At 48.9% G+C, this 21,470-nt stretch overlaps 2 protein-coding genes across 9 annotated transcripts; one reads left to right on the forward strand and one right to left on the reverse strand.

The window, feature by feature from the left end:
- The first annotated feature begins 1,391 nt into the window (after positions 1 to 1,391).
- PHKG1 (phosphorylase kinase catalytic subunit gamma 1) lies at positions 1,392 to 10,609 on the forward strand. Its single transcript, XM_019719078.3, has 10 exons — positions 1,392 to 1,567; positions 4,243 to 4,357; positions 4,882 to 5,060; positions 5,511 to 5,565; positions 7,891 to 7,956; positions 8,248 to 8,411; positions 8,820 to 8,910; positions 9,045 to 9,198; positions 9,378 to 9,503; positions 9,854 to 10,609. Exons 2-10 carry the CDS (start codon positions 4,275 to 4,277, stop codon positions 10,097 to 10,099), a joined length of 1,164 nt encoding a protein of 387 aa, XP_019574637.1. The 5' UTR covers positions 1,392 to 1,567; positions 4,243 to 4,274; the 3' UTR covers positions 10,100 to 10,609.
- SUMF2 (sulfatase modifying factor 2) lies at positions 10,610 to 21,011 on the reverse strand. 8 transcript variants are annotated; one of them, XM_074328495.2, is made up of 10 exons: positions 20,665 to 21,001; positions 18,862 to 19,018; positions 16,363 to 16,477; positions 15,872 to 15,916; positions 15,385 to 15,535; positions 14,519 to 14,574; positions 12,828 to 12,912; positions 12,508 to 12,652; positions 11,408 to 11,522; positions 10,610 to 11,289 (listed from the first exon to the last, which is right to left on the reverse strand). In XM_074328495.2, exons 1-10 carry the CDS (start codon positions 20,726 to 20,728, stop codon positions 11,203 to 11,205), a joined length of 1,020 nt encoding a protein of 339 aa, XP_074184596.1. In that variant the 5' UTR covers positions 20,729 to 21,001; the 3' UTR covers positions 10,610 to 11,202. The 8 variants fall into 8 exon arrangements, with proteins under 8 accessions (XP_074184596.1, XP_074184598.1, XP_019574643.1 ...); XM_019719080.3 differs by having other exon boundaries at positions 11,066 to 11,289; positions 11,408 to 11,567; positions 20,665 to 21,003; XM_019719085.3 differs by having other exon boundaries at positions 11,150 to 11,289; positions 11,408 to 11,475; positions 20,665 to 20,997.
- Positions 21,012 to 21,470: the final 459 nt, after the last annotated feature.

Genomic DNA, 21,470 nt, shown 5'->3' on the forward strand with positions numbered 1-21,470 from the left:
GCCTCCTCCCAAACGACACAGACAAGTCACTCCTGGCAAGAACCCTAAGTCCTGGGTTCATCAGTGGGCTCTTTGCCCATTTTCCTGGAGGCTCACTGTTAATGTCCCTTATGTCTAATGTGTGGTGGTGTATAGTGGGTACCCAAATATTGTTAAGTTAGTGACTCAAAGGAAAAGAATCACTGATAACAAAATGCAAGAGTCCGGCTGGCCTGGCCTCTCCCCGGGAGGAACCTGGCTCCACAGGGAAGGGCACAGGGACTAATCCACTAGGTGCACTGGCCTTTTGCCCTAAGGTCAGAAGGATTTTTGTCATGTATTGAAAGTATAAACCAGCATGAGTCAAATCTATAGCTTAGAACAAGAGAAAAAAAAAGGCTACTGAGAGTAAAAGGAGGAGACAGCTATTCTCATCCTTGCAGCCTGGTGGTTGCATCTCAGTAAACTGCAGATCTTTATACATAAAGCTTGTACCCTGAAGTCATTTCCAGCTCCTTTCTACATAGCAATTCAGTGAAGCATTTCCCTAGACTGAAAAGTAGGTGGTCAGCATGATACAACAGAAAGAGAACTTGGGCCCACAGCTGGGGTTAATCTAGGCCTTCCTACTCACCTATCTGGTGACGTTGAGCAAGTCTCATTCTCTAAAATTGGCTAATACCCGAGTTTGGGGTCCAAGCGAGTGCGATAAAGTGCTTGTAAAATGGGTGTTGATGGGCTCAGCTGTGAAGCACCGTATTACTCCCCCTTAATCTTGTATATCAGAATTAGGGGTTTGAGAAAGACTGCTTTAGAATAAGTGAGAGCAATAAATGTGTCTGCAGTGTGCCAGCATGTTGCATACATGATGTCCAATTCTGTCAATCAGTGATGACACACCCAAAGAGCCCAAGTCGCACAGGTAGAGCTTGCGTGCTTTCCCTGGCACACAACTCTTCCCAGTAGAAACTGCAGGCTGAAAACAAAATGGATTAAGGATGAAATAATGGAGGCAGATCAGAGGTGGTTCCTGAAGGAGATGTTCCCTAGCCCTTAAGGTCTGCATTTTGTAGGTCAGCCACACAAAATGCCCCGGGCGGGTCCCAACCTCCAGGCCCTAACAGTAGTGTGGATGCACTGCTGTTTCCTAATGTCACAAACAAATCTCGCTCCCAGAAAAGTGAATGCATTCCTGGCAAGGGACTGGCTTCATATTCTCTGGGCCGGGAGGCCAGGTGAGCTTCAGAAGGAAGGCTGATCACCTCAGGCCGTAATGGCTTGTCCCAGGTCTCCCGAGCTTCCCTCGCCCTCCACCAGAGGTCACCCCTACTGAGACGTGGCTCCATGCGCTGTCCCTGCTGAGCCTTGGCCTGCTTCCCGGGTTTGCAGTTGTGATTTATTTTTGGCACCTCAGCCTTCCCTCATCAAGGAGCAAAGCCCGAAAGGAAGAGTAGCAAGATAATCCTGCTCTGGCCACAGGTGTCTGGTCGGGACACGCTTCAGTCCTCTGTTGTACCCCCTTCCCCAAGGGGCTCTGGGACCTTTGGATTCCTGTTGAGTTCACTCAAGGGCCTGAGAGGACCTAACGGTAAGTAGCTGGGCCAGTGATGGACGAAAGCCAGGCGGCCAGCGGGGAGACGGGGAGGCTGTGGGGCAGAGAAGACAAACCCTCAACTACATTAGACTCACTTCTCCCTTCCAAAAGCAGATGGGCTGCAAGAGTGAGCGTTGACTCTTGAAGCCCCCTCCAAAGGAGTTCATCTATAGAAAGTGGGTCTCTGTGACGGTACTCTGACTCTGAGTTTGGGGGTGCGATATTATGTTCTAGAAAGGACAAAGCTACCTACTCCCACTTGGTGACTCTTTTCAAAGGGGTCTTGGGAAGGGTGTCGGGGTGCAGGTGGGGGCAGTGGACTGTGGCATGAAGTCGGCCCCAAGTTAGACCTAGAGCAAAGTGCTGGGGCAGGAGAAACCTCCCCCATGCCACCCTAGGAGAGAAATGCAGGTAGAATTACGTGGACCTGGCCGTGCCAAGGCACAGAGTCCCCAGCACAGATGGCAGTCTGGGGTGGGTCCAGATATACCCTCTGCTGACAGAGGGCTGGGGCAAAGGAAAGCCCCAGTGCTACCCAGCTTTGGGAGCTGGGGGCACAGGTGCCCCTCTTGGGAACTTAAAAAGGACTTGCCAGAAAACTAGCTTGTTTTTATGGGGAACAGACACTCCTGTGCTCAGCTGGGGTTGCTGACAGGGCAGAGGCAGCCTGTGAGCAGCCCAGGAGCCTGCTGCTGGCAGAGTAGACTGTTATTCTAGTCCTTTCTCTGGTAACCAGGCACCCAGCAGTGGGGACAACAGGCTTCCTGGAACAGCCAGCCTGAGTCTGAGAGAGACAGCCAGGGCTGCCGCTAGGCTGTCAGCAAATGGCCTCTTTGACAGGCTAGGCCTTCTTGGGCCCAGAAAGGGCAGTAAGTGGGCCTAGACGCAGTTTGGGCCCTGCAGAGTGGCAACTGGTGCCTGTTTTCTTTCTTTTTTTTTAATTAAAGTTTATTGGGGTGACAACTGTTAGTAAAGTTACATAGATTTCAGGTGTACAATTCTGTATTACATCATCTGTAAATTCCATTGTGCGTTCACCACCCAGAGTCAGTTCTCCTTCCATCACCATATATTTGATCCCCTTTACCCTCATCTACCACCCCCCACCCCCCTTACCCTCTGGTAACCACTAAACAATTGTCTGTGTCTATGAGTTTTTGTTTCTCATTTGTCTTGTTCTTTTGTTGTTTGTGGTTGATATGCCACATATCAGTGAAATCATAGGGTTCTCTGCTTTTTCTGTCTGCCTTATTTCGCTTAGCATTATACTCTCAAGATCCATCCATGTTGTCACAAATGGTCCTCTATCATCTTTTCTTACCGCCGAATAGTATTCCATTGTGTATATATACCACAACTTCTTTATCCATTCATCCATCGAAGGACATTTTGGTTGTTTCCATGTCTTGGCCACCATAAACAAAGCTGCAATGAACATTGGAGCACACGTGTCTTTAGGTATAAATGTTTTCAGATTTTTTGGGTAGATGCCCAGGAGAGGGATTGCTGGGTCATATGGCAATTCTATTCGTAATTTTTTTAAGAACCTCCACACTGCCTTCCATAATGGCTTGGTGCCCTTTTTCTATCTTCTTCCTGCTGGTGGATGATTTTCTCCATTCCTCAAATCCTTCATTGAGGTGGGAGTTCAGTACCAGGTAGCCTCCTCATAGCTGAAGCTCAGCTGGCCAGCCTAGCTTCTGCATGTCCAGGCCTGAATGTCTGGGCTCTGCTCTTCCCCAGCTGCAGCAGGGCCCCTCTGTGCTCTCTGGCCATTGTTAGGTAGGACATGGGGCATTCTGCCAGCAGGACCCTGACAGAAGGGATACCTCCAACCTCCAACTCACATCTAGGGGGCAGCACCTGCTATGTGCCTGCACTGGGCACAGAGGGGAGGGATTGCTGGGACATCCTGGAGGTCACAGTGTAATGGGGGTGATGACAGACAGCACACAGTGACAAGTGATACCAGAGGCTGGGACCAGGACTCAACCATCAAGCTCTGCATCCCTCAGAGCACCTGGTACAGTGCTTCACAAAGAATATAACAGAATGAATGAGTGAGCGAGTGAGTGACTATGAAAGTCCTGGTTAAGGACAGAAGGAACAGTAGGAAGCACAGGAAGTGTGTTCTGGAAGAAGGGGTGTTTTCAGGTCACACATTTAGGACTGCCATAGATAAGGAGAGGCTAGAAGAAGATGAAACTGTGAAGTTTCTCACCTTTTCCCACAAGTGCAGAGAGCAGGCAAAGGAAAAGCAGGATCAGCTTCATCTCCACAGAAAGGAAGAAGAACGTTAGGTTGTCCTCTGCAGGGTTTCTCTGTGGTTCTTTCTAAAATCAAGGGTGTGCCATCCTCCTCAGAGGTAACGTTGGGCCTCTCCCGCCTAAGGCCTAGGCCTGGGCCTGGCTGATTACTGCCACTTATGGTGAGAACACGTAGGGAGACACAGGTTCCCCGGGGCTCAGGAGATTTTACCCCCAGTGGGAAGAAGGATGCTGGGCTCTCTCCAAAGCATTATTTTCAGTTCACAAACATTTGTTTTGAACATGCACAAGAGGCCAGCCCCATGCCAGGAGAGACAAAAATGAGTGGGAAACGGTTCCAGCCCTCAAAGAGCACATCCTCTACATCAGGAGGGTAATTGGTCCTTTCTGTTCTCCCCTCAGAGCCCTTCAGAGTCACCCCCAACAAGCTGAGCATGACAAGGGACGAGGCACTGCCGGACTCAGGTTCTGCACAGGGTTTCTATGAGAACTATGAGCCCAAGGAGATCCTGGGCAGGTAAGGCCCCGGCCTTTCCCACAAAGTGTTGTCCTGGGCTCCAGCTGGTTCTGTGGACAGGAGCAATGTCTGCTTGACCCTGAGCACTGAACCCATTTCCACCCCAAAGCACTGTCCACTTGGACAATCCCTCCTGAGCCAGGACAGATAAGGGGGTCTAAGAGTACCCAGATCAGAGACCTGTCCTGGCAAAGAGCTTTCCCTGATGCTGCTGACAAGCACACCCAAACTCGGCTGGGGTCAGGGTCAGGGGTCAGGGGTCAGAGGAAGCTTATGGCCTTAAGAGTGTCCAGGTTTTTTCTAAGTGTGAAAGAGCACTGAATTGGGAGTGAAGAGGCCTGAAACCAGACTGGTCACTCACTCATCAGCCACAAGAAAGTCACCTTTTCTGTGCCTTCTTCATCTGATTGTCCCCAAAAGTTCACAGAGAGTTGGGGGACAAGGCGGGACATCTCTGCTGTAGCCTAGACTTGGGGCTTCCCCTGGAGTGGGGCCCTGGGACCATTTGTTCTCTGCACCCCCAGGGGAGTCAGCAGTGTCGTCAGGCGCTGCATCCACAAGCCCACGTGCCAGGAATATGCAGTGAAGGTCATTGACATCACAGGGGGTGGCAGCTTCAGCTCCAAGGAGGTGCAGGAGCTGCGACAGGCCACGCTGAAGGAGGTGGACATCCTGCGCAAGGTTTCAGGGCACCCCAACATCAGTGAGTGGTAGCCCCGCACCACAGCGGGTGCTCTGTCATGACTCTGCCCTGATAACCCAAGTCAGGGGTGTGTCCCCATCGTGCAGCTAACCAGAACTGTCCAGTGTCTCCTGTACCCCGAGGTCCCTCCAGCCCAGTGCCCTGAGACTTCAGTTTCCCAGTTCCAACCCTCAGGAAGACTGCCCCGGGGGTTCAGCTTTGTCTAAGCCTCCTCTTCAGCCTGACCAAAGCGGTCACAGGCACGGCTGGGGCTGGGTGTGGGGCGGGGAAGGGGGAAGGAAGTCCCCAGGCCTGTCCCCTCCCCTGGTGGACCTCCTTTGAGCCCATCCTGATATCCCTTCCACTTCTGAAGTCAGCCCCATCCACTTTAATCCTCCTGCCCCTCTGCCCCCACTGCCCCTGTGCCTGCTGCCTCTGCTGCCTGAGACAAGCTGGCTGTTTCCATTTCAGTACAACTGAAGGACACTTATGAGACCAACACTTTCTTCTTCTTGGTGTTTGATCTGTAAGTACCCAACCCTGGAGTCAGACACACCCTGGGACTTATGGGAGAACCTTGTTTTGTGGGCCCCCATCCAGGGCTTCCTGGGGATCAACAGCCAGGCCCCTACATTGTGAATGCCAAACAAGATCACAGATACTCTAGGCGGATCAGCACCTGGGGTCAGGCTGCAGGTTTTGAAACCTGGGACCACTGGGTATGGGCTGGATTATTTCTATGACTATCAGTTTTCTCATCAGTATTATGGGAATAATAATAGCACAGTGACTGGCACAATGTAAATGCTACAATGATGATGATGGTCATTCAATACTTATTCTAGACATTGAGGATACAACAATGAACAAGAGAGATGAGGTCTCTGACTTCATGTAATGATTTTCACAGGCAGTGACTGGAAAGCAATGAAGCCACACACACAGTTATGTACATGTGCATACACATAAAGCTGACTGGGTTAGAGAGAGGTGGGGCTTCTTTTCTTTAGATGAAATGGTCAGGGAAGGCTCTCCAGGGTTGATCTGAGCAGTGACCTGGAGAAGGAACCTTCCAGCAGAGGAAGAGCCAGAGCAAAGGCCCAGCTGTATGGGCTTGGCATGTTCAAGGACTGGCAAGAGCCTGGTGGGGAAATGGAGTGAGCTGGTGGTGATGACAGGATGCAATGTCGGTCAGTACCAAAGACCTGATTCCTGAGCATTTTAGCTATGGGAAGGAGGGTGGAGATCAGGAGGGTAATGCGATCTGATTCACTTTTGAAAAGGATCCTGTTGATTGTCATGAGGCAAGAGTGGAAAGGGGGAGGCCAGAGACCCAGCAGGGAGGCAGAGGTGGCATGTGGGGTGCAATGCAAAGATGGACATCATCCTAACCCTCACGTGTCACTACTTCCCTGCTTCTGCACCAGCAGGGCTACTGAGATGAGCTCCTGTCACAGGCACCAGCTCTGAGAGCCTCTGTTTTTTCAAGACAGGAAAAATGATATCGACCACTCTGCCTAACTCACCAGGCTTTCAGCATCAAATTCAAAAAACACAAAGTGTTCTTTGAATGGTGCATTCAGTCACATCGCCATTTTTATTAGAAAAGTTTCCCAGGGAAAGGAACTCTCTGGCTCCTCATTCCCCCACTCCCCTGTCTTCTTCACTAAAGAACAGAATCTCTGCTGCGTGATTCTTTGTAAAAGGGTGGCTTGATTTCTCCATCCGCAACAGCTCATTTAGGGGCTGGATTTACATTGAGAAAATCATCCAGGTAGACTTGGTATTGTTGGAACATTCCATATTGTAGCCGTACTGGACACAGGGTGTTGGTCTACATGGAGACACAATGTAATTTGGCACGTGTGTACAACTGAACCACCAGTTCCAGGAAGGCAGGAGGCTGCTGTCTCCAGTGTTGCCTGGGGAATCTCCTTGCTGCTGCTGTTGCTAATAGTGAGTTCTCCCAGTGTCTTCAAAATGGAATTAAAAGGATTCATCAAAGGCTGGATTCACACATTGTCTTTTAGGAACATTGTAAAGATACTGTATGAAACAAGGATCACCTCTGTAACTTCTCAGTTGTCTCCTCAAACAGAACCTCCATCTCTGCCCAGCAGCTAAGCTCAATGGTTTTCTTACCTGTCTGTGATACTGGCAAATCCCTTGTGCCCTAGGAATGTCACTGCTTTCCCTGGAGGGGCGGGTGAGGGGCAGGAGGCGTATTTCCTATTTAATTTAACTGAGGGAGCCTTTCCCATGGCCCCTCCAGACTTGACAGCTGCTCATCGGCACTGTCCCTGGGGAGCCCTTGAGGCAGCTCAAATGTCACTAACCTTTGAAGAAGCTGCATGGGGAACCTATTTTAATGCCACCCTAAGTTACCCTCCAGGCAACTAGATTGTTTTAACAGATACCTCTTTATAGATCATCCCAAGAAGTGAGAAGACTGAACCACAATTCTCAATCCTAAAATAGGCAAAACTGCTCCTTCAACACTTGTACTGCCATTTCTTCCATTTGCTCCTGGGAAAGTTCAAGATACTCGTGTCCTTCTGACTGGGGCCTTGGGCCAGTCTCACCTCCCAGCTCTGATTTTGGCCCTGATAGATCCTAGTCCATGCTGGCAGAGGTGGGGGTGGGGGAGACCTTCACACTGGTGCAATCCCCCCACCCCTCCAGCTCCCCTTGCTCTTCCAATCTTCCCAGACAACCTCTCTGCTCATTCCCCCCAGCTCCTCCCCACAGACCCTGGTCCTTTTGGGGAGTAGCCCACTTTGCCTCTGGAGATATTTGGGTGACAAACAGCTCTCTGGGAGTAGGGTAAGCTACAAACCCTCTGTCCCCACAGGATGAAGAGAGGGGAGCTCTTTGATTACCTCACTGAGAAGGTAACCCTGAGTGAGAAGGAAACCAGGTGAGGGTCCATCTGCCCTTCTCCCAACTCCCTGCCCGAGTCCTGGTGCTGCAGGCACCCACAACTCGTGGCGGGGAGAGGGAGGGCATGGGGCACACTTGTCTGGGCTGGGCGTGTGCACCCCTGGCTTTTGTGGTCTCCCTCCACCCTTGGCTCAGCCTAGATTGTCCCAGTCTGTCCCAAGCCCTCTCTCACTTGCAGTCTGGCTGGTATGAGGGCTTCAGTCTCCCTGCCTGCTACCTGACCCTACAGAGTAGGAGACGAGAGTAACATGTGCCTGTCTCACTCCAGAAAGATCATGAGAGCCCTGCTAGAGGTGATCTGCACCTTGCACAAACTCAACATCGTGCATCGTGATCTGAAGCCCGAGAATATCCTCTTGGACGATGACATGAACATCAAGCTCACAGACTTTGGCTTCTCCTGCCAGCTGGAGCCAGGACAGAAGCTGCGAGGTCCGGTAACGGGGCCTCGGCCTGTGTCAGGGGCTCAGGATTTCTATTAACTCTCCCAGGAACAGAGATTGCCTGGACTTCTCCCCTATTAGTCTCCCCAGAATGAAAATACGATCATTTCATGGCTAGATGTCTTTTCAGTAGGCCCTCTTCCCAGGACTGAGCTGAACCAGGTTCCCACTGTCTGAGATCTAGGCCAGGATGGCTAGACGTGCCCAGGGAACAAACAGGCCCCAAGTGAGTGGCCCTATGAGCCAGTACCTGGCCCCTGCCCTTGGCCCTGAAGTTGGCTAGTATTAGGAGAATCCCAGCCCAAACACCATTTCAGTTACATCTGGATTGTGTCTTTGGACCTTCTTATTCCAAGTTCCCCCTGCTGGCCTGTCCTGATGGTAACTTTTCCTGCAGAGGTCTGTGGGACCCCCAGTTACCTGGCCCCTGAGATCATTGAGTGCTCCATGAACGATGACCATCCAGGCTATGGGAAGGAGGTGGACATGTGAGTGTGTTGGGGGAAGGTGACTCATCAGGACAGGGATGCCACCATGGCTGGGAACACCTGACTGGGGAAGGGAAGAATGGGCAGGAGCTACAGCCAGCCCTTCTGCCTTCCTCCCCACCCCCGGGTGCCAGGTGGAGCACTGGGGTCATCATGTACACCCTGTTGGCTGGCTCCCCACCCTTCTGGCACCGGAAGCAGATGCTCATGCTGAGGATGATAATGAGTGGCAACTACCAGTTTGGCTCACCCGAATGGGATGATTACTCGGACACCGTGAAAGACTTGGTGAGGCACCAGGCCTGCTGGCTCCCCAGCTCAGGCAAGGGGAAGAGCCCGCCATGGGGGGGAGGGGAGTATTCCATGCCACAGGATGGAGGCATCTGCCAGGAAAGACCCCATGTCTTCTGAAGTGCTGGAGGGGACCCTGTTGTGTTGGTTTCACAACACCTCCCTTGTTGTCTCAGGTTTCCCGCTTCTTGGTGGTGAACCCCCAGGGCCGCTGTTCAGCAGAAGAGGCCTTAGCACATCCCTTCTTCCAGCAGTATGTTGTGGAAGAAGTGCGTCACTTCAGCCCCCGGGGGAAGTTCAAGGTGAGATGTTCTCTTCCTACCTTGGGCCCTGGGGTAGTTGCTGCTGCCTCCTCAAGTCCAAATCCTCAGGGACTTGCCCCCAGGGACTACTACTTACACGCCCAGGGTTTCCAGGGTACCTCCCCTCCTCTCCCAACCCCCCATGATGGTTCAGTTCAAATTCTCCTGGCTTCGGGGAAGACGGATATCACCTGACTGGCTCTGACAGTCTAAATCCCTGCAGATGCCGCTGGGGTGGGAATGGGAGAAATACTGGGAAAGGCCCCACAAGAAGCCATGCAAGGCTTCTTGGCAAAGGAGCTCAGGCCTCCCTGCACTGGAGGGGGAGACAGAGGTCCCGCCCCCTGCAGGTGATCGCTCTGACCGTGCTAGCTTCAGTGCGGATCTACTACCAGTACCACCGGGTGAAGCCTGTGACCCGTGAGATCGTCATTCGTGACCCCTATGCCCTCCGACCTCTGCGCCGACTCATTGATGCCTATGCTTTCCGAATCTACGGCCACTGGGTGAAGAAGGGGCAGCAGCAGAACAGGGCGGCCCTCTTTGAGAACATACCCAAGGCTGTGTTTCTCTCCCTGGTGGAGGAAGACTACTGAAGGGCCGGCAGGCAGGATGGAGGAGCGGGGACTGCTAGGGAGGGGGAGTCACAGAAACATTAGCCAAAGGAATGAGCTTGTGTGCCGGGCCCTGTCCAGAGGGGCACCTGGTCCTGCTAGGACCCCTGGAATTGGGCCACTGTCCCTCGCAGAGGCTCTGCACAGGAAGATCAGGGCACTCCCATCACACCATGGTAAGTGCAGTCAGGGCCAGGTCCACAGAGGAGGGCACTAGATGTGATTCCCCACCCCCACCAGCCTTCTGGCTTCTCCCCTTCCCAGTTGTGCCACCATCTCAGTTTCTCCTCGTGGAGACCCAGTGTTACTGACACTTGTATGTATTTCCCGTGGGGTCTCAGGGTGAGGATAAACGACCGATAACAGTCAGATATACAATCACAGCAGTTTTCTGACCTCACTACATCCAGTGACACCCGGTAGCAGGTTCCTCTCAGGGGAGAGGCATGAGGAAGCCCTGACATAGTCAACAATACAAAGGGAAGCTTCTGATGTCTGTCTTTTTGGAGTATTATTTATTCTGTTACTCCCACGATGCAGTTTCACCTGGCAAATATTCGGTTCTCATAGACCCTTGAGACTGACATTGCGCTTTAAAGAGCCCACGCTGCTGCATTTTACATAGAGAGTGGAAATCAGGTTCCTTTAGAGGCATATGAAACACTATAAATGAGGCAAACAAAGGAAGCATTTTCTTTCTACAGCAATTTGCTGGGAAAATAAAGAGAACCAGGGAAATTCTGCCTTGAGAAAACAATGTCAGATCCCTGAGTGAGACACGGAGAAAAGGGGAGGGAACAGATTTAAACTCTTTTACCAAACTGCCTTTCAGAGCACTCTGCCCCAATTATCTGAGTACTTGGCTCGTACAGGGTTACCAGTTGGCCCCTAAGAGAAACACCCAGCTCCCGGCCATCATCAATAAATTGGGCCCTTTCCTCAAGAAGACAGTGGAAGCCATCCTCTGCAGTCAGAGGTCTTGCCTGCCTGGTGAGAGGTGCTGTCACAGAAGGCTGGAGGAATGGGAAGGAGGTCATTCCTGAAGCTGAAGCTGATGAGTGTGGAGTTTGGCTGTGTTTGGAATGTCACCAGGGAGTGGCATGGGTACCATGGAGGACTCTTCTCCTTGGCTCTACGTGGCTGCTCACAGCTCTCCAGGTAGTCGACCTACACTGGAAGCACAGCGGAAGCCCAGGTTGTCTGAGGCTGAATCTGGAGTGTTGCCCATCCTGCCACCCGAGAAGGGGAGAGAGAATGGACATTGGTTGAGATGGGGGCCTGGGGCCTTACCCAACTTTTCTGCTCCACCTCCAGGGCCTGCTGTGGTCTGGGGCACCTGAGGACTGGGGTGGGATGCTCTGGAAGAAAGCCTGGTATGAGGGCATGCCTGGAGATATGCAGCAGCCTTGGGACAGGGTGGGGCAAGTGAGAGTGGTTCTGAGAGACTGCACTGGAAGGCAGAGAAAGCTATGACTAATAACTTTGACTGTTGGTAGTTTAGAATAACTCAAATGAAAAAAACCTGTCAGCAAGAGGTAAGAGTGTCATAGTGCCAGTCAGGACTTCATATCTGTCAAAGAAGTCTCACATCTATCCCTTCATTTGCCATTTCCCAACAGCTCTGGAAAGCAGAATCAGACACTAGATAAATTTAAATGTCTTCCCCAAGGCCAACCACTGCTTCTGTGGCACAGAATTAATGTCAAGCCCAGTTTGCTGGTTTCTAGGCCAGTACTTTCTCCACTACTGAAAAAGGAGGTGAGAAAAGCCAGGGGCCTCAATGGGTCAAAGAGACGCCTGTGAACCTGATATCCTGAAGCCACTGAAACAGCGGTCTCTCTACCATCCTTATGGAGCCAAGGACTAGGAGGAGTTGCAGGGAGAGCAACCAAAATAAATCTACGGATGATTATAGTAAAAAGTTCTAGAAGGGACTCGGGCGCCTGGGACTCTGCCATCCAGGTGCCACTGCTGACCATCTGTATGAAATGAGCAGGTCGCAGGACTTCCCTGATCCTATCGTGTCCTTGATTGTAAGACCAGATGGTTGTAGAAAATGATTTTCATGTGCCCACCATGACCCATGGCCATGAACTATTGATGTGGCCCCCCCAATCCCTCCTCTGCACACCTAGTCATGAGGAGAGGAGACACCCATATAATTAAGATCCTGGGCACAAAGTCTCCCTTGGTGCTGAGAGCTAACAAGAAAAGGCACAAGTTGTCCTGGACTCTTATTTTTCACAGCTAGTGCTGCTGGCTTTCTTTTCGATGCCCACCAACTGCGGTGCTGGCAGAAGTGCAGAAGCAGTGTCAACAATGGTCCTGATGCTGCCTGCTCTGGGAGGCCAGGCCCGACACCCTCAGCCCCCAGCTACCACGCCCCTCACCTGGTGGTGACACGGGCACGGTGATTGGCAGAGCCATCAGATGTGTCGATCCAGGATGCCCCCCGGAGGACACGCATGTCCTGACCAGCACCCTGGTATGGGGAAGCTGTCCACTCCCACACGTTGCCCATGAGGTCGTAGAGCCCTGCAGCACAGCGGGTGGGTTAGTCCTGGCTGGGAAGCACCACCCCCCTCCCAGCCATCAGAGCCCAGGGAGCAAATGCTTTCCCTGGGGTGCCTCTCTCTGCCTCATCTGTCAAATAGAATGTTCCTGCCAACCAATTCGTGAATGTTTACAGCAACCAGTTGAAAAATCTTACCATAGTTATTCTGTGGGGGGAAAGCATTCACTGGGGAGAGTCCATGGAAGCCGTCCTCAGCCTTGTCACCCTTGGGGAACTTCCCCTGAGAGGAAGAAATTTAGGCTTAAAGATTTACCATCCTGGGGCTGGCCCGGTGGCTCAGGAGGTTGGAGCGCTGTGCTCCTAACGCCACAGTCACCAATTCGATTCCCACATGGGCCAGTGAGCTGTGCCCTCTACAGCTAAGATTGTGAACAACAGCTCTCCCTGGCGCTGGGCTGCTGTGAGTAGCTGGAGGTTGGCATGAGTTTCCGCGGGCTGTGGCTGGCTGCTGTGTGCTGCCATGAGTGGCTGGCAGCTGGTGAGAGCTGCTGTGAGTGGCCGACTGTCAACTGGTGACCAACTGCCTCAGCCAGGGGGAGAACAAGGCTCACAATACCAGCACGGGCCAGGGAGCTACACAACTAGACTGAGAAACAACGGCTTGAACCAGAGGTGGGAAGACGGGGGGGGGAGGGGTAAGAAGGGGGAAAAAACACACAAAATTAACAACAGGCTCAAAATGGTTAATTTATCAATGCTGTCAGATATCTCTTTCTGTAAAGTTCTGATCCCAAAATGTCAGTCTCCCCTCCAGGCCCTTTCCAATGCTCCCCCCTGAAATGCTGACACTGTGCTCCCCTCACTCTACAGAGTGTCGGGGTGGGGGGGATAGCCTCTTTGACTAAGGTATATGCTAATGACTCACAAGTCACTTGCTCTGATCCAGACCTCTGTCCTAAGCTTCAGACTCACATTTTCAACCTCTGACTGAACATAAAAATGACCCAAAGCATCCTGAGCTAAGCTGACCCCACACTGACCAGGTCCCATCTCTCCCATCAAACAAGCACATTATCTATTCTGGGTAATAGTCGCCCCACCGCCCTGTTGCCCAGGCTTGGATTCATGCTTGAGCCCAGCTCTCTCCTACCCCCCACATCTGATTAATTACCAAATCCTGTCTGTCTTCTCAGACATGCCTCCCCCACTTGGCTTCCTCTCCATTCTATTTCCACTTAATTCAAGTGTTTACATTTACTGGGGCCATTACCAAAGATCCAAATCCAGAGGACCCTCCCACCACCACTGCAGCCATTCCATCTGGCTCTGCACAAATCAGCAACAATTAGCATCTCCCCCCCCCCCCCCAAAGTGAAAACGATACTGGTATTCCCGTTTAAAAACCTCCGTGCGTTCCCCACTGCTTAGAGGATAAAATCTAAAACCACATCTTGGCACCCCTTGCTCATCCTTTGAAATCTGCCTCCAACCAACTGTCTGCTTCGTCTCCTAACACCCCTAGCCCGATTTCTCTATGTTCCAGCCTCTCTGAATCTGTCGCATCTCCAAACACAGTTTCCTGTCCTAATCCACTGATGACACTCATATTGTTTCTTGTTTTCTGCTTGGAACACCCTTTTCTCCACTTTTCACTTGGTGAATCCCACTTATTCAGCTCAAATGTCATCTTCTCTGTGAAGTCACCCCACCACTCTCAGGCAATAAATGATTTAGTCCTGAGCACACTCACACTTCCACACTGTCTGTTGCTTTACCCCTCACCATTTTTCAGTTCCCTTAAGACACAGAGCCCTCTGAGTCCCACAGCGTAACAATGCCCAGTCTGTGCTTTGAGAAAGGACAGGAGTAAAGAATGTTTGTCTTACCTGCCACAGGTTGGAGCGGCCTGGCTGGAACTGGTTTCCCCATGGGTAAACCTGACCTGCCAGGAAGGCAAGGAGACAGCAGGGAAGGCAGAGGTGAAGAGTTGGGAAAGAAGGGAAAGACAAAGAGTGAGGGAGGCAAAAGGAAGTTAGGAGGTGCTGAGGGAAGTTCCTGTTCCTCCTTTCCACTCACTGCTGCATCGGAGCCCTGGCCCCTGTGTTACCTCCAGGGTAGTGTGTCCTGGGTGTGGTTCTGATGCATGCTACTGTGCAAACTGTTTGTTACCAGTTCTTGTGGAAAGCAGCATAGAAATTATGGGTAGCCATTGAGAAACTTGTTACTGGGCCTTAGATTGGCTAACTGAACAAGCAACCTCATCTGTCATACTAACAAGTCTGCCTACTGGTATAGCCAGTGTTCATTCAAAGAGTGTGCAGAGGTGTTGAACATGGGGCACTGCTATTTCACCCTCATCACTTTCGTTTAGTTAGGACTGCAGAACAATGTTATGAGCAAACAGTGATTCTTCATATTAATTAATCCATATACACCAAGTGGAAAGGCATGTAATTTGGATAACTCCCCTTTTTCCCTATGCTATGCTGTTCTGATTATATTTATTGAAATATAACATGTTTGTGGAATCTGCAATAATAATAAATTTTACGTGTTTTTTCATTCCCTTTTTCCAGTTATTAATTTTTGTAGCATTTGGTGGATTAGAGATGAAAATAACAGCAACCAGTCCCTCACCACACGCTCTAAGCAGTACTGCTCTAGGGAGCATGGACCCTTTCCACCTTTAAAGCACCCTATGCAGGACAGAATGGGGAGAAGAATAAAGGGAAATCGCCTTGGTGTCTTATACCCTCCAAGCCCCCTCGGGCAGCGAACTCCCATTCTTCCTCAGTGGGCAGCCGTTTCCCCTGCCAAGCGCAGTAGGCACGCGCATCATTCCAGCTCACGTGTACCACTGGGAGCTCCAGTCTCTCTTGGATGCCAGAGCCGGGACCTGTAGGCTGATGGACAGGATGAAATGAGATAGGCTTCTGGGAGCTTCTGAGGAGGCCTAGGCTCAGGGAACCTGAGTTCAGCTTTTAACACTAGATGAAGCAAAGAGGTTGGAGAAGAGAGCCGGTGAGTGAGGATAGGTCCACAGTCAGAAAGTAGAGACTAAACATGGTATTGAACAGAGAAATGGGATGGGCAATGAGGAAAGGATTAAGGCAGAAGAAATGGGGCTGCTTCGCTGTTGCCCAGAAATTTCTCTGTCATCCTGTTTAACTCACTCTTCCTCAGTGGGTAAAGGGTTTGGGGAAGCCAGCCCTCCAGGGGGCAGAGGAACTAACCCTTACCTGCCTCCAGAATGCCCTTTCCACGGGAAGCCACCAGAGAACAGACTGTAAAGGAGAAAGAGCATGGCTGAAAGGTGCTCTAACCCAGTAAGGGTGCATGCCTAACAGACACACAGGAGGCAGAGCGGAAACTTCAGGCTGAGACTTGGGTGGTCCAAGTAAGGCTGTGTCTGGAATCTTTACAGCATGGCATTTCACGAGCCTTATTAGTAGGAGGCTCGTCAACATGTTCTCCTGCCAGTTCAGGGGGTATCTTGAACCCTGTATGTATCTGAGTCTTTACAGAGTCTCTCTATGCAGAAACCAGCTCAGGGTTAACTTCCTGGGAGTGTGTGTTCATCTGACTCTTCCAGAGAGGGTTTCTCTAGCTTCCTCCATGCCTCCAGCTCTCAGGTGTGATTCTTTAAGTGGCCAGGTGACCCCATATCCCACAGCACTCTTTGTCCAGTTCCCATTCCCATTCCCTCAACTGCAAACCCAGGTTTTCTCACCTTCATTTGCTGAGTCGCTTTGTTTCTAAGCTCATCAGAGACAAAGTCCTCAAAGACGAAGCTCCACCCAAATATCTCAGCCTCTGTCCTGTACTTGTTCTCTCTGATAAACTCCCTGAAAAGAGATATTTCACTTGGTTCAGCTGAAAGCGTTCTTTTCTCCACTCTCCCCATCTCCTGCTCCAGAACAGCTCATACTCCTTATCACACATCACAGAGTTTTTATAGACTCCAAGGAATTAATTTGAAACCCTGAGCAGATTTTCTTTTAAAATTTGTTGCTTGCTGTATGTGTAATTCACATACAGTAAAATTCACATTTTTCAGTGTACATTTTTGTGAGTTTGGACAAAGCTTATAGTCACTATCATAATCAAGAAACAGAGCAGTTCCCTCAAACACCGCCCAAAATTTCCTTGTGCCCTGGCAAATGCTAATCTGTTTCTTATCCCTATAGTTTTGCATTTCCCAGAATATAAATTCACATAAATTGAATCATACAGTATGAAGTTTTGGGTATGACTTCTTTCATTTAGCATAATACTTCTCAGATTTATACAAGTTGTTGAAAGTATCCATAGGTTGTTCCTTTTTATTACTGAGTAGCATTTCATTGTGCAGATATATCATATTTTGTTTATTCATTCACCAATTGCAGGTCATTTGGATTATCTCCAGTTCTTAGAGATTATGAATAAAGCTGCTGAGAAGATTTAAGGGTAGGAAATGGGTCTCTTTTCTGAAAGGTCTTTCTTACATACCTAATCTCACAACAATCATGGAAGGGAGGCAGAACAGATGTTATTTTCTTCATATAACAGATGAAGGAAACTGAGTCAAACAAAAATGAGTTGCTGAGATTTTAGAATGGGTTTTCATATAGTTTGGTATGGCTGGGCAAGTTTCAGCAAGAAGATTGCTGGGGTAAAGATAGATTGTTTTCACTGGGCTAATAGTACCCCATCTGTGCCAGCCCTCTGCTATAAGAAAACATCATTCACCTATCAAAGGGACATTGAGAAGAGAGTTGACCTGATTTGGTGGCAATAGCTCTTTACCAGCCTTAGAGTATCCGAACAGTTCAAGAATCTTTTACCAGAGAGGAAGAGACAAATTATGGGTTCTAAGAAAAGTTTAGGGCCTTGCTGGAGGTGACATTATATTTCTATTATGTAATAAATCATAATGTGAAATAGACAAGAATGCAAACTGTGCATTTATCTATCTACCTATTTCAGTTTGTCACAGTGTGGTACGAGTCTGATCAGAAGTGATTTCTCCTTCAATTTAAAAAAAGTTTCCTTTTTAAAAATCGTATATATATTATTTCCTTTTTGAAATCATATATAAGGAGTATACATGGAATTGTAGAAAAATGAGTAAATACAGGTAGGTAAAAAGAAAAAAAATAAAATCATCCATTATCACACCAACTAACATATATCATTCCATATTCTCCCCACCTGCTGTCTCCTCCCCCCACCATTTAACAAGGTGCTTCCCTAGAATTATTTTCATTTGGAAGTCAACAAAAACATGGGCAAAATCTGTCAACCAATGAAATGTGGCACTTCCAGCTCTTTTTAAATGCATATACATTCTACGTACATAGTTTTTAAAAATGGGATCATACCCTAAATATTGTTTTTGTAAGCTACCTTCTTCACATAACTATCTCTTTTCGACAACAGCATTTTAAATGGCTGCTAAGTAGTCTGTCATGTTGATATGTTTAAGTGATCCTTAAATTGTTAATAGTTGTTTACATAATAGTTGTTTACAACATCATCTTTTTAGCTAAATGTTTTTGGACAACCTTAATTCCTTTCTTCAGACAAATCCCTAGAGGTAGAATTCCCGAGGCAGAGGGTCTAAGTACACCGACAATCCTTATGCTTCCTTCAGTATGTCTCCTGAATCAATTTTCCCCCACAACCTTTTATCTTGAAAAGTTTTACGTCCACAAGTACAGCATTTAAGTCATTTCCCACATTTGCTTTATTGTCTTCCCGTTCTCTCCCCCTTCCTTTGTATGTATAATATGTATCACCTTGAGGAAACTAAGGCAGCTCAACTTGTCTTCTTAGATTGAACTGGAACCACAATGTTTGACTTCCAAAAAAAAGCCACTTCCCTAAGCAAATTTAAAGCGAGTTTAAGGTACTCACAGCAAGTCTGATCCTTCTCCCAATCCCTTCTCCCTGGTTGAAGAGGTTTCTGAGTGTTTCACTTTTGTCCATATTTCTTAGTGCTACCCCAGTGTAATGGAAAATCCACTGGCTCAATAGTCAGGGATTTTGAATTCCAGGCCCAGATCTGCCACTAACAGAGAGCAAGGTAAACCTCTCTAGACTTCAGATTCTTCATCTGAAAAATGTAGGTAACATTTATCCCACAGTACTACTGCAAAGATGACATGTGGTAGTGAACAAGCTAAGTTTCCATTTAGGTGTTAAGAATGAAGAGCCTTTACTCCTCTTGCAAGAACACTTGAGCTACCTGAAATCTTTGTTGGTAACAGGAAGTATGTCAATGGCAAAGGGTTTTACTGTCACTTCCCGGACAGGCCCTTCACCATCTCTGCCGTCTGGTGAATTTGTTCCCATCTGGAATCTCCCACCTGGTAGCTGAACCATGCCAGTCACCTGCCCATTGCCTGCCGATAAAAAAATAGAGTCATTAGTATATAAAACAAATGGCAATGTTTGGATCATATGTAATACTCATAAAAATGAGCATTCATAAAAAAATATGGAGGCTTAAAAATTTGGCTTTAAATTCTTGTTCTGCCACTTAATTTGCTGGGTGACCTTAAGCAAATTACTTAATCTGAATTTCAATTTCTTCATCTATAAAGTGAGAATAGCATCTATCTCATAGGCATAGCTGTATGAATTAAAATAACATGTGAGATGGTGACCACATGGTAGGTTTTCAACAAATATTTATTTCTTTTCCTTACCTCTCTATTTTTCTACACAACCCTTTGTCCCAGATAGGTAATATACTCTATACCCTCAAAATACATCTGGCACCTTTCTCCCCACACTTATGCTCATGCTGCCTCTTCCTCTTGTCAATTATGAATGACTTTCACCATTATATCATATGGTCCAGAAAGGAAAGGACTACATCTATTTTGCCGGTGTATCCCTAGCACAAGTGCACAATAATTATCATTAAATAATTGAATGAGCTCCTTCATACTTGCTGTTTCAATGCCTCAAGAAATCATAGAATTTAAAGGATCTTTAACTCAATCACCTTATTTAACAGAAGGAAACCATAACCCAAAAAGAAAAATGACTTAAAGAGCTAGTTAGCAGGAGACAGGACTAGATCCAGGTCTTTCTACTGCCATGTCAGTTACTATTTCCCACAGGCCATACTACTGAGGCTTGATGTACTGCTTTATGGTGTTATGTTTCTACATAAGGATGTCTAAGAACCATAAATGCCTCAAAGGCAGAGCCCATGTCTTTTCGTGTTCCTCAGAAATCCTATCTTTGGCCCTCTTCTCATTGTCATTCTAACACACACTCATGATTTCAGTCACTTTAAGGGGAAAAAAAGGAGCAAGCAGGGAAATCTCAGAATAAAAGGGAATTAAGGAACAACATAGAATTGCAATGTATAAAGTTTATTTTGACACTAATTCAACAACTAAACTATAATGAAGAAACACTTACAGTAGGTGAATTTGAACACTAACTGGATGTTAATTTCGTAGATGGAAAATGGCATGGTACTTTTTTTCTCTTGATTTCTTGTCCTTTTGTCTATTCAAGCAGAGCATTTACGAATAAAATTGTATGCCTGGATTCACTTCACTGTGGCCCCAGGGAAGGGGAAAGTGGGGATACCAAAGCAACATTAGCCATACATTGGCAACTGTTTAAGCCGGAAACGGGTACAGAGGGGGTTGGGTGGAGGGACTTGTTACATTCTGCTTTTACTTTTTTTAAAATTTATTTTTCAATTACAGTTGAGTGGGGTTATCACTTTGTGAAGTATATAAATGTCTAATGACTGTTGTTCTGCACAGCTGAAATTAAAGACTTTTTTTAGTTCAAGATTCCAAAATTAAAGTGAAAAGGAGATACAGTTTGAGCTGTTAACCATCTCCCCGGTTCGCTGCCTCTGGGAGGTGCCTCCGGCTGCTCCAGGCCCCATCATGAGCCTAACCAGGAAGCGGACAGGCTACGGTCTCTTTCCCCCACCAGGGTGGAGTGCCCCACCCCTTTTCTGATGCTTCTTGGGACAAACAGCACCAGGAGAAGGCCAGTCGGCCAGTACACTGACCTAGCTTGGTCCACGGGCCAGACAGGAGTGATAGCAGGGTCAGCACTGGCAGCGAGGAATCCATACCAGGAACGCGAGACAGCAGCACCACGGGTATGCACAGTGGTGGCTCTGCTGCGCATGCTCCAAACACACACACACACACACACACACACACACACGAGCGTGCGCGAGACAGCAGCACCACGGGTATGCACTGTGGTGGCTCTGCTGCGCATGCTCCAAACACACACACACACACACACACACACACACACACACACACACGAGCGCGCGCGAGACAGCAGCACCACGGGTATGCACACTGTGGTGGCTCTGCTGCGCATGCTCCAAATACACACACACACACACACACACACGAGCGTGCGCGAGACAGCAGCACCACGGGTATGCACACTGTGGTGGCTCTGCTGCGCATGCTCCAAACACACACACACACACACACACACACACACACGAGCGCGCGCGAGACAGCAGCACCACGGGTATGCACACTGTGGTGGCTCTGCTGCGCATGCTCCAAACACACACACACACACACACACACACACACACACGAGCGTGCGCGAGACAGCAGCACCACGGGTATGCACTGTGGTGGCTCTGCTGCGCATGCTCCAAACACACACACACACACACACACACACACACACACACACACACACACACACACACACACACACACACACGAGCGCGCGGTTTACCGCCCCCTGGCGCAGCCTTTGGATACTGTCAACTGAGGAGCATGACTAGTCCAGAGGCCTAGGACTAGGCTGGAACCTGAATTCAAGGCTGTGGGGTCAGGA

The sequence above is a fragment of the Rhinolophus sinicus genome, chromosome 3 (genome assembly GCF_057876585.1).
Source record: "Rhinolophus sinicus isolate RSI-liver-muscle chromosome 3, RSI-T2T, whole genome shotgun sequence".
In the NCBI taxonomy this organism is placed as follows: Eukaryota; Metazoa; Chordata; class Mammalia; order Chiroptera; family Rhinolophidae; genus Rhinolophus; species Rhinolophus sinicus.